Source organism: Amblyomma americanum, chromosome 1 (assembly GCF_052857255.1).
Source record: "Amblyomma americanum isolate KBUSLIRL-KWMA chromosome 1, ASM5285725v1, whole genome shotgun sequence".
NCBI lineage: Eukaryota > Metazoa > Arthropoda > Arachnida > Ixodida > Ixodidae > Amblyomma > Amblyomma americanum.
Window position 1 is genome coordinate 87,181,618 of NC_135497.1, and position 13,149 is coordinate 87,194,766.

At 43.4% G+C, this 13,149-nt stretch overlaps 1 protein-coding gene across 2 annotated transcripts in view; it reads right to left on the reverse strand.

Annotated features, from left to right (window-relative positions):
- Positions 1–644: 644 nt before the first annotated feature.
- LOC144113167 (mortality factor 4-like protein 1) overlaps positions 645–13,149 on the reverse strand; it is a 39,868-nt gene continuing 27,363 nt past the window's right edge. For both annotated transcript variants that reach the window (XM_077646094.1, XM_077646095.1), the window contains 5 exons: positions 12,265–12,356; positions 12,000–12,102; positions 11,749–11,818; positions 6,365–6,449; positions 645–1,070 (listed from right to left, as the gene is read on the reverse strand). In XM_077646094.1, coding sequence (XP_077502220.1) covers positions 989–1,070; positions 6,365–6,449; positions 11,749–11,818; positions 12,000–12,102; positions 12,265–12,356 — 432 coding nt within the window. In that variant the 3' untranslated portion in view covers positions 645–988. The remainder of the gene's footprint in view (positions 1,071–6,364; positions 6,450–11,748; positions 11,819–11,999; positions 12,103–12,264; positions 12,357–13,149) is intronic.

Sequence of the window (13,149 nt, forward strand, 5' to 3'; positions counted from 1 at the left end):
CCCTATACACTACAGATTAATCTAGCAATTAATATCTCCCAGGGATACCCCAAAAGCTCCCAATGTACTGTACTTGTTAGGGACATGCTGTGATTGTCCTAAACTGGGACATGCCACACAGGATATCCCAGGCATATCATTTTGAGCACTGTTTTGGCACAACATATCAGTGTCTGCTTGTGTTACTCTAATGTGAATTAAAATTATTGCTGTGAGCCAGAAATTTTTTTCAGGAGGGGCCCAAGAGACTGTTTTGTACAGTAGGGGGGGGGGGGGGGGGGGGGGGGGTGCACACTTAAAGAAAAGCCAAACAGAGTTCAATAGGGGAGGGTGGGACTGAATTTGATTTTGGGGGGAGGGGGCCTCAGGTCCCGTCTTAACACCAGCCAACACGTATTACGCATGCATACCGAGGGAACATGAGCATGCATCCGATACATGCCGCACCCCGAGCTACTGCATTAAGCTATCAGACACTGTTCACTCTTTTTCCCCAGAGAGGGCTGCTTGCAGTTCACTCGTGTACATATCCTGCCCATTGGGCACATGCAATATGCATTAATAAAGGGTTATTGCTCATTTTCGAATTTGCCTTTCAGGGTGGTGTGTCATGTAATACATGTAACTGAGAAAACACCCACATAAAAAGGGTGAAAACACGCAATGTTTATTATCACAACTTGTTTACAATGAACACGTACAACTCCATGTAAAGACAACCATTCGATTTGCCTTAAAGAATGCTTTAATAAAACTGAACAACGAGGCATTACAGTCTCAGAACTCTGGCTTGCATAACTTATGCAAGCAGCATTATTGTTCTGGGGAAATTAATAAACTGCCCCAAATATTTAACTTATGGGACAAAAAAAAATAAAACTGTCATATAAAAGTATTTGATTCCTTTGGTGCAGTTGCGAAGGAATGCAGAAAGGAGGACAGTGATGGAGTAAGAAATTAAAGATGTATGGCAGCAGAAGCTTGCACTTCAAATGGCTTTTCGCTGGTAGTCTGGAGATGCCACGGCATAGTCATTGAGATTGAACAGCTGAGTGTTCTTAGCCATGTACCTAGAAGAAAAAGAATGTAGTCAGTCTTCCCTTTTCTCTTTACCTTGAAAGTGAAAAGCAGAAAGGCTACAAATTCAATGCAGTCTCCAATAACACTCAGATTGAAGCCTCAAGCAATATGGCTGATCATAACCAGCACAAATAAAAACCAGCGCTTTTACACAAGCGGTTGAGCAGACATTAATAGGGCAGTTGAAGGGCTTCTTATATAATTAGAAAGCAGCCAACAGTCTCTGTGGCCATGGTAAGCACAGGGGTATGTTAACTTTAATTCAAGAAAGAATTTAATGGCTACATTTTCACTTCTCCTTGTCCGCAAATATTTGTCCATCTATCCACACCACAAGAAAACTTGAGAAAATAAGAGGTGGAAAGGTATATGTTTCAGTGCGATTCAAACAGACACCTCCTAGCTGCCACTCAGTGCCTCTAACCACTCTGTTATCACCACAAGGCTGCTGTGACCATTCGAGATTCAGCAGGTGCTGGACATCTAATTTGAAAGTTATATTTCATCATGGTTTATGCATCCTTCAATGCATCGTGTGGTGCAAAAAATACAAGTCCCTTGCATCGCCATATTGAAGTGTTTTTCATAATGGACATTAGATGGTGTTGCAGTGTTCTGTTTCGGTCAGTCCAGTACTAACGACTCCTTACCTAAGCCACTGGCTGTTCAGCGGACATTTACATTTCTTCCAAAACTGTTCCCCCGCTCCACTATGCTTCATGCTCTCTCAATTCATATGTGTATTAAAAAAAGTTCTTCCCGCTGCCAACTGTAAGTGCTTTGCAAATTTGTTATTAGTGGTGCCGCAGTAAGCGCTGTGAAGACTTGCCAGGCGTCCATCCTTTGCAGCTAAGCTTCTCCGCACAACCCTCCCACAACACCCCCGTCCTTCTTTGCTTAGCAATGCTGGCTAGCCTGTGTCTGCATAGCAAGCACCACGTATGGTCCAAGCACCATGCCAGCACGGGAGAAAGCTGATCTGGGGTCCAGGCTTGGGTAACTGGAAGCACGTGGATGCCCACACGCAGCATCACACTTTGTCGGCAGAATGCAGCCTTGTGGGAACGAATCTCGTGAGCGTCCTCCATCTGGCATCGGTGTCACCCAGCCCTCGCCCGTGCGAACATTTGCCCATAATTAAACTGGCGAATCGGACATCCTTGATTCTCAGTGCAACACTTCTGAAGATCATCCCCTCGTTTTATTGATAGCCACTGCTTATTATTTCTCTAGCAATAAATGCCGCTTGTGTCAGCACATTGTCGTAGTCCTTTGTTCTCAAGAGCACTGCCCGCTGTGGTCGGCTTGCACGCTGCGGCACTAGACATCATGGGGTGAGGTGTTAGGTGCAGACGAGCGGAGAATATACATATATATTCCCCCCTGCAAATTTAAAATCCCGCAGCGCCAAATAAAATAACACACAAAAAAAGCAGAAAAATTCAAATGCTGGCTTAGAGCCCAAGTTTTCAGTCCGCATTTGTGTTCTTGTATGCATCCCTACACTGTTTGCATGGCGGAGGAAAACGCACGATGCAAAACACGCTGTGTGCAGAACACAAACCTAGGTGGCAGTGTGACAGAATGAAGAAAGAAGAGGAAAGTGCACAAGCCATTCGAGTGGCACCAAATAAGCCAATGTCACTGGCATGTACAGATAGAAGGGAGTTTAAAAAACAAACGTGAATGAGTTTGACAGCAACACCACGCATACCTGTAGATAACATGACAGCTGCTTCTATGGTGAGAGTGAGGTCATCATGATGCAACACTTTCATGGCAGAAAAGCAATGCGCAGAAACTAGAAATGCAGCCAAGACACAAATGTAGCAAAGCGACAGTGGGATAGCCTTGGCAAGCAACTGGCAAGAAAGGAGAAGTGAGGAACATATTATACAGTGGTGTCTCCAGCACGGAGTGCAGCTAGATGTTCATGATGCCCTTGGACATTTTGCGGTGGAAGAGGAAGTTTTACTGCCGGGAGAGGTTTTGCTTGAAGTGGACCTTGACCACTTGGGCGCCGTCCTGGGCGACGGCACCAAGACAACGCAACGAAATCGGCGCATAAAGTTTTTTTTTACTGACAACGCACGGAGTCTATACATGGCAACAAAACATGACCCATTTTCAGATTTCTGTAAAAAAATTTGTAATAGAAGAAAGTAACATTATTCCATACACTGTCTTTGATAAAGACTGCTGGCTGTTTTCTAAACAAGCCTCTAGAGGACCAGATGATCTATCAAAAACAAACAAGAAAAAAGAAAGGCTTTCTTAGCCAACTCTGCAAAAATAGGCGTGGCTTGAAAGATTGCCATGAGGGGTATGCGAACATTCGAAATTTTCAAACAGCAAATTAAATATTTTACTATTTGATTCACTGAACAAATCAAATAGTGCATGCTCAAAACTATTACAAACGAATTGAATACATTGTCATGTTTTCCAGGAGTTTTCGAATAATTGGCACGAAGTATGTATATGGCACACCGTTGTTTTCTTCACAACTCTTTCAAAAACAGGACCCACACCGACGCCTCACAGCATGCTGCCACGATCAACCTGTGCCACTGATCTCCACAAGGTGGACATCAGTGGTCTGCATGGGAAGGAGGTTTCAGTGTCACGTCACAGTCCATTCATATAATGGCATTCATAATGCTCACAAATATGGCCTTCAAGTTTAGGCGATGTAGCAAGGTTCAGCCAATTTAGCAAGCCCTGCCTTGATGCCCCATCTCGTAGGCTATGGCTTATAACTTCATCCCTCTTATGAATTGATATGTGGAGCTAGTTTGTTTGCTATAATCATCAGTAGCAAAAGGTAATTTTCCTGTGCGTATGGACATGACGGTCGAGCTTTTCTGCTGTGAGCCCCCTTAGTAGAGATCAGTGCTGAGTCTTTCAACAGCTGGAGCTTTAGCGCAACGAGTTTTAATGATGCCACTTACACTTTGATGTTTTGAATTAGTATTTGTTCGTGTACAAATATTCACACAAGTAGCAAATAATGATGCAAATATTCAATTCAGTCATGAAAAAGTACTACCGTATTTACGTGCATAATTTGCGCCCTCGCATAATTTGCACACCCTTAACTTATCACCCGGGATTACAAAAAAAAACTTTTTTTTACTCGCATATTTTACGCACCGCGCTGTGCTAGACCACCATCATGCACGCGCGCTCTACTCTATGGCTCTACCCAGTAGCATTCGGCTATTCCACGTTTGTTCGGAAGGCTTTTTGAATCTTTTGTGCACTGGGCGTTCATGGTGGTGTCAGAGGACACTGTCACAATCGCGGCGGCACCAGCGGCATCGCCACTCGGAACGGCCAGCAGCGCTTCCGGGGAGGATCGGCAGCTGATAGAAGAGCCAACACTGCTGTTTGTTTGGCTGATGCATGTGACTCGACTGCCGGCTGCGCTTTTCTTGGTGGCTGCTTGTGTTTGGTAAGCCTGTTATACGTAGTGGCACAGGCAGAGGCTTAATTGTTTACATTCTTTTAGGCTGCCCCACCATACTTTTTGCTTGTGTTTGGTTGTTCGGTCGTATCTTGCGATGGGATATCACAACTATACAACAAGTTTCAAACTGCTTGTCAGCGCCTTATCATGGTGCGGAGCGGCGAAGCCGGCGAGAATAACCGTGTGTGCACAAGTTTGCCCATAAACGACAATCGTTGTATGGGCAAACTTGTGCGCACGTGGCTATTCTTGCTGGCTTCGCAGCTCCGCGCCGTGATAAGGCGCCAACAAGCAGTTTGGTCGACGCTCGCGGGTACTGTTAAAGAATTGTGTGGTGTGATAATTGATTTATTGATTCGCGTTTGCTATCCCGGACGAAGTTATGAAAGCAAACTTACGGAATCCGGAACTTTCATGCATGCATCTTCTTGCCATCCCACAAGCCGGGGGGGGATGCGCGGCTTTTCATTTAGAGTGAACTTTTTTTCGGGGGGAGGACAGCATGGGTGCGGGTCCAGGTGCTAACGTATACGCAGCAACATACACCATACATATATTATAACAACATACACTATACATACACTATACCTATATTGCGCGTTATGACCTTTATAGAGTTTTTGAAGTCGCGCTTTGAAATCCCCGCGTAATTTGCGCACCCCTTCTTCGAGCCCTAATTTCTGAATAAAAAGTGCGCAAATTATGCGCGTAAATACGGTATTTGCACACTTTTAACTGGCATTTTAAAAATGGCATGAGATAGGTGCCTTTACTATGCACAGAATAGCAGAATTCTGTGACGGTTGGCAAGCATGCCAGCATTAAAGGGGTCATGACACCATTTTTTGGACTGAAGCTCTTTACTGCATGTTGTTTGCTAACCATATGGGAACAACTGGACAAAAAATATGAGCTCATTTAGTGCAGCGAGTAATTTGTAACTGAATTTTTAGAAGTTGCCCTAAACCATGTGGAAGTCAGGCAACACTGGTACGCTTGCGGATCATGATGACATAGACTGGCAGTCACGTGCTTGCTCGTCACTGAACAACTGAACTGTGGGTAATGAGCAAAGGGGAGCGAGGAGTTCTTTGTTCAGGCTTGGGTGTGGTGGGGTGAAGTGGGGAAGTTAAAGGGGAGACAAAGGCAACAAGGACCTGTGTCCTTCCCTTTTCTGTGCAGCTACTGCCCGGTCTCCGAGACTTCACAATGTGCCACGACTGGACTCGAGTAGGCGCGCACACTAAGTTTTGTAGCAGACGATGCTGCCAGTCTATGACATCACTCAGGCTGTTTCAAAATGGCCATCGCTGCCAGGGGGAGGGGCGTAGAGCCGATAACTTCAAATTACAATTTCTAGCTCAAATGCACACTTAGAGCCCTACTTCTTTTTTAAATACGCACAATAAAGTCGTGGCTAGTAGCTTCAATGTAAAAGCATGATTTGTTGAAAGACAATGTCACAATTCCTTTAACGTCCTGTATGACAAACACTAAGCCTGTCATTGTCTTCATTGATTGCACCAAGAAAAAAATATTCAGCAATACACTAAATGTCAACAGTACAGCTCCTGCAGCTGTACCTCAAATTTTCATTTCCAAAAGTGAAGCTGCACTTAAACAATGTACTAGTAAACAAACCTACTAAATTAACTAAGTCTGTTGGCACCATGGCACACACCAGACGATCTGCCTTTTCTTGTGCACTGTAAATAACTCCAGACTTGATTTGGGCCAGCATGAACTTGGGACACAAACGAAGAGAGACACGAGGAACACGGAACACACTGCTGAAGAGAAAAGCAAGTCACTCACTTGAGAAATTCATGAGTCTGAGTCAGCAGCAGCTGAATGCACTTTTCATCAAACGGTGTGTAAGATAGCATGGCCCCAATCTTGACTGAAAAAAAAGAAAAATCTTTATGGCAACCATGAACTACTGGTTAAAGGCAGTAGTGAATTTTTCTCTTAGATGGTAGCACAGCCACGGACACACATGAAATACCAATGAAGATTGCTCTGCAGCAGTTACTAACTAGTCAATGTGGGCATGTCAGCAGAAGGTGCATAAGGCATTATGCACAAAAATGAAAGATGCGTTCTTTTTTTTTCGCCCTGCCCGCTCTGTCTGCACTGCGCCTAAGTACTTTGGAGAAAATGGAACCCCCTCGCATGCACTCGTTTCCCACAAGTGGAACTGTCATATTCCACAAATCAAGAAAGAATAAATGAATACTGCAAGTGCTGCTCCAACGACTTGATTACTTGTGTGTATGCCTTTCACCAAAGACCCCGTTTCACTTCCAACAATGCAAGCACTTTTAGTCTGTGCCAGCAACTTGCATAAGCTTTGCTCACAACATATGATGAAGGCACACAGCAGTTCTGAAAGAAAGAGAGATGCTGCTTTGCACAGGTGGATTCAAGCTAATGATATTCAGTAGCCCTTTGTTTTTGAGATCAGTTCCATTGAAGGGGCTCTGAAACACATTTCTGAAGAAAGCACACCAACTTCCTCAATCACTTCGTTGTGTTGTCATGAACACCTGAGTCAAATAGTACACCCGCATGCAGCGGATTCCAAATCTCTTTTTTTTAACTGCCTTGTATCTTGTCTCCCGTCCCTAATAAACGATTTCCGTTAAGTAGTTTGAAGTTGACTGGCATAGCCGGGAACGTTTCACCGGGCGACAGTACGAAGACACAAGTGCTCTTTATACTGCTAACTGCCTTGTACGATCACCGACCACCATGCCATCATAGTTTTTCATCCACCGTGGCTATCATCTGACCAGCCTTAACAGGCTCCTTCAAAGGTTAACCAGCACTTGAAGCGGCACTTGAAGTTCCTCTGCTGTTCGGTGCTTAACAAAACCACAAAGCACGCGAAGCGCCATAACAAACCGAAACTCTCCTGGCCGCCTGTGGCGCCATCAAGCATCGGTTTTCTTTGCTTCCAACTTTCAAGTTGTCTTTTGTCTGTCTTCCTTGTGTGATAAAAGTGCACTACCGGTTTCAAAACAAAACTTACTTCAATATTGAACCGCGCAACCTTTCTTTGTCTGCCTCAGAGATTTGTGGTATCCATGGAGGAAGGAAAATTCCTCAAAGGTGGCGTCTCTTGACCTATGATGTCATCACGCTTGTACTTGCGAGATTGGCCTGTGGCGGCGATATCTATATTTTGGTCCTTGCTATTTTTTATCTTACAAGCGCTTTGTTTTCAGTAAGAGTGCCATTTTTGCGATCAGGAGCTGGTATTCTATCAATAAAAGGCAACTTCAATTTCTTCTCAATGTCCCTTTAACCTCAACCGCCAACCTCACTTTAGCCTGGCCCCTGCTACGCATGACTTCGCTTGGACTCCACTCCGTTACTCTTAAGGACCAGCAGTTAGCTTGCCTTGGCATTACATGCCCTGCCCAAGCCCACTTCTTCTGGATTTCAACTAGGATGTCATTAACCCGCTTTTGTTCCCTCACCCACTCTGCCCGCTTCTGTCTTTAACATTACACCAATCATCTTTCTTTCCATAGCTCGCAATTTAAGCTGAACCTGTTTTGTTAGCATCCACGTTTCTGCCACATAGGTGAGTACCGGTAAGATACAACTATTGTATACTCTTCTTTTGAGGGATATTGGAAAACTGCCATTCATGATCTGAAAAAAAGCTGCTATTTCGCTCCACCCCACTCTTACTCTTTTTGTTCTTTCCCGCTCATTATCTGGATCAGCGGTCACTACCTGCCCTAAGTAGAGTTATTTCCTTACCACTTCCAGCACTTGGCAACCAATTGTGAACTGCTCTTCCCTTGCTATACTGTTGAACATTACTTCGGTTTTCTGCATGCTAATATTCAGAACCACCATTCTACTCTGCCCATCTAACTCATTGATCATGCTCGGCAGTTGATCTCCCGAGTGACTTAGCAAAGCAACGACATCAGCGAATAAGAAATTACTTCAGTATTCCCATTAACTCTTATCCCAACTGTTCCCAATCCAGGCCTTGGAACACCTCCTGTAAACAAGCGGCGAATAGTACTGGCGAGATCGTGTCTCCCTACCTGACACCCTTCTTTATTGGAAATTTACTGCCGACTTTAAGGAGAACTTTTGTTACTGGCGGGATGTCCCATTGTAGTGCACTATTGCCTCTGTTATTAACGTTCCGATTACATTGGCTACTGTACAGATTTGTGAAAACTCTTAGGCTACTTTAACTATCTTATCCATATATCTTATCCAGATATCTTATCCATATATTGCTAATGACATTGCCCTCCTTGTCCCTCCTTGTTCCTTAATGCATACATCTGGTTATTACCTATGCCTAGTTTCCTCTTCACTTCATTTAGGCTACCTCCGTTCTTCAGAGCATGCTCGATTCTCTCCATATTAAACTACCTTATGTCGGCTACCTTGCGCTTATTTATTAACTTTGTTAGCTCTGCCAGTTCTATTCTGTCTGTAAGGTGAAATGCTTTCATGCTTTGGCATTTCTTAATCAGCTTTTTCGTTTCCTCAAATAGCTTGCCGGTATCCTGTCTAACCATCCTATCACGACTTCTACTGCTCACTCCATAATGGTAGCTGTGAGATTATGATTCATTGTTTGACCATTAAGATCGTCTTCCTCAGTTAAAGCCGAATATCTGTTCTGCAGTGATACCCTGAATTCCTCTACTTTCCCTCTTACCGCTAACTTGTTAATGGACTTCCGCTTCACTAGTTTCTCCCGTTCCCTCTTCAAGTCTAAGCTAATTCAAGACCTTACCATTCTGTGGTTGCTACAACGCACTTTTCAGAGGACGTCCACATCCTGCATGATACAATGGCAAGCAAGTAGTATGAAGTCCATTTCATTATCAGTCTCACCACTGGTGCTCGCTCTTCCACGCCCAATTCCTGTTCTCGCGTTTCCGGAAGAAGGTATTCATGATCCGTAAATTATTTCTCTAGGTGAATTCTGCTGCTTCTTGCCTCAAAATTCAAATTTTGAGCACAGATAACTCAGCTTCGACGAAACGCATCAAAAAAATTCCTGCTGGAGGATATTTCTGAAGTGGCATCCTTTAACATCCCAGGCATACCACAACTATATTAGAGCCCCTTTCAGAGCCCCTTTAAGCCAGAGTGCATTTGGCAACAGCAAGGTCTTGAAGAAACTGGAAGTGAGCCAAGAGCAGCAGCACGTGAAAAAGAGAATGGAGCATGGGAGTCATGCAGAAAGAGTTTCATGAAGACCTGGTTTTTCAGTGTTCCCGAAGGACAAAGCATGGGCAGTGGAACTCTGCAGCAGCCATCGCACAATAAAGATTGCAAAGCACATTCTTGACAAGCCATGGTGTAGTGCGTGTAACCTTCACGGCTCAGTTTCGCCGCCTGCAGAAGTCACTGGTGCACTTAACCCTCATGCCTAAGTTTCACCGTATTGCAGAAGTCACGGAGAGCACCTTGGGCAAATTATGCACATCGTGCACTCATGTTTCACAAGTGTTACGTAGACAAATGAAGGGGAATGAGGGGCCGATCTGAAGGAAGTCAACAGCCACCTAAACCAAGGAGCATAGGAGATTGGTTTTTTTTTTAATTTGCGGTGTTGGTCAACTGAAGATTAATAGTGGAATTATTTTATCGCTTAAGGATAACTGATGACAAAGCAGAAGACAAACAACCAAATGGTGCCAGTGGGATCTGAACCCATGACCTCCAAATTTCGTGTCCAGTGCTCTACCAACTCAGCTATGGCGATGGCTGTCCAATCTTCTGCTTTCGGGCGTATTTATGCTGCTTGTAACCTAACTTTGTGAGTTTTCACCAGTGCCACCTTTGTCCATAGTGGCAGACGTAGTACGTCCTGTATTATTGTGTGTGATGTGGAACGTTACTGAACAATGAGGGCAGAAGCTGTGCCAGAACTCTCCTATTCTACCTACGGCATCAAGACTGCCAGAACCGAGGCCCTTGTTAGGCTACCGAGCAGAAAAGGGAAGGGAATTGAGGGGCTTGTTATACATATGAAGGAAGCCAACAGCCATGGAAACCAGGGAGCATAGGGAAATGTTTCTATTTTTAATCTGTAGTATTGGTCAATGGGAGATTAACAGTGTAATTATTTTATTGCTTAAAAATAACTGATTACAAAGCAGAAGAAAAACAACCATATGTGACCGGTGGGATGTATGGCACTCAGGGCAACACACCGAACGCCTTATTAGCCCTCCATGCTAAAGCATTTATATGACCTTAATAGAGCCAGGATGAGCTTGAGAGAATCAGTTATCAAGCTCACGAAAACACAAGCAAGTCAGGTGATATAGGCAACTGGGCAGGCTGGATCAACTAGGCTGCAAGGGATAGGCTGACTTGATAGTCCCACTTGGAAAGCTAAATTAGGCCTTTTCATGCCTGGGATTCATATTAGCAAAAGGTGCTTGAATTGCAGGTGCTCCGCTTAACACAGCTTTGCTGTAAAGCAACTGTGATGCACAAATCCAATGTAAAGAAAACAAACAGAACGTGTGGCTTGGTGCGCAGCAGACAGCTACCACTGAAATGATCCTTGGGTTGCAGGCCAAAGACAGTAGTCACTTTTATCTTTATTCATGTCCCCACTCTAGTAGCATGGGCAAGCATGGTGTGGTACCTCTAACGTGAGCAGAGGAGTCAGCGAAATTGTGTACAGCACTACAAGCAGAAATGTCTGCTGCACTTTGTCCCGTGGCACTTTGTCCCATATCCTTCCTTGTGTCTGTGCGTGTTCGCGCCTAGTACATAAGACAAATTGTGACCAACTCGCCCAAGATGATGTTCTTTTATTCTACGTTATGTGAAATCCCATAAATGCAATAATAAAGCACCCCCCTCCCTCCAATTTGAGCTGAACATGCTCTAATGAGGTGCTCTCATTTCCAGTTACAGTCAACTCTCAATAATTCAAACTCAAAGGGGATTGAAAATTTCTATGAATTATGAGTGACTTGGATTAGTGGGAGCCTTTTTAATACACTTGATGTTGACGAGACCCAAGCATCAGTTAGATTAAATTGGCTGTTTGTATAAGCCAGCTGAAGCTATGAGAGTTACTGTCATTTCGTACATTAGGTACCAACTGCCACAATGGCTGTAACAACATCTTTTCAAATTTAAAAATACTGAGAGATGAAGGGCACATAATGTTCAAGTTTGCAACTTACCAAAGAGCCGCAGCAGGTGACTGGCACCGTATATTTGAGACATTGGTGTATCTGGTCTGTCATTCAGAATCTGTTTGTAAAAAAAAATATGCTAATTTAGAATGCACGATGTAATAGATTTGGCACAGCATTGCTTTCATTAAAGCTGCCAATACCATATATATCTCGCAAAATGTTTGAACTACAACAAGCTTATATTCTCATTTACAGGCACTCCCAAATGCACACAGACTGGCAAAGGGGGGACTTACTTCAGTATACTGTGTTCGCTCAAACTTGTACAACAATTGGCTTCCCAGCATGACATTGAAGTATTCCTTCAGCCCATTTGTCACCTCAAGAATAGCGCTCACCCTGCAAAAAGGCAAAATGTAACACACACTGACAGACATGCCTTTGTATCCAGCAGTTTAGCCCGAAACAAAACCACATGAGAAAGCCCTTTTTTTTAACAATACTAAACAAAAGATCCACAAGAACAATAAGTAACAATGCACATAGTGCGATGTTACTCACTTGTTAGATGAAATGCCTTTCACTGATGTCTTTTGTTTCACATAATCAGCGAAGATCTGGTCCACCGTGAGATTACAAGGAAGCTGCACAAGCTGCACACAAATGCATCAGTTATTTAGTTTGTTTACTTGGTTCTCTAAAATATAACTTTTTGAAGACACAACCATGGCCTTTTTGCTATAACAATTCTACTTCAGAAGTGAAATGAGGATCAAATTTTCTATTTTTCCCAGGCTGCCTCTTTTTGGCATTTTTATGGCAGACAGCAGAGAGGCGCTTGTTTCATGATAAATTCACCTTTGTTAGCTAGCTGTGTGTAGTAACAAAAAACAGTGAGTGCATCATGCTTTCACTGTCCAGTTTTGTCCCCACTACAAGGGTTTTGTAATAAAATGGATGCGTATAGAGTAGTAGACTTCAAATTCATGTGATCAAAGTATAATAGGATGCCAAGTATGGCTGCCACGGCAGGCAATATCAAATGATGTGGTACAATGAAAAAAAAAAAAAATTCAGGTGTGAAGAATGGCGACTCTACCCCTCCAAAATGCATGTTCCGATTTTCATACATGAACTTTTACAGGAGCAGCATAGGCACAAAAAAGAGCTGTAATTTTAGGAACTGCTATTCATGCATGTTAAGAAGTACTGAGTACATTCACTTGCTAAGAGCACTTTTAGTAACTGTGCCTAGTTGCATTTCTTTCTCATTACAACAAATTTACAGTGAAGTTGTAACAAATGTGTGGGGATACTTCATTTCAACCTTTTTTTCTGCACTGCTGTGGAAGAGAGAAACAAAAAAGTACTGTGAAAATTCATTAATTTTAACTTCATTCATTCGAATTTTTGTACATTTTGAACTGTAAGACTTTGCTCGTTCAT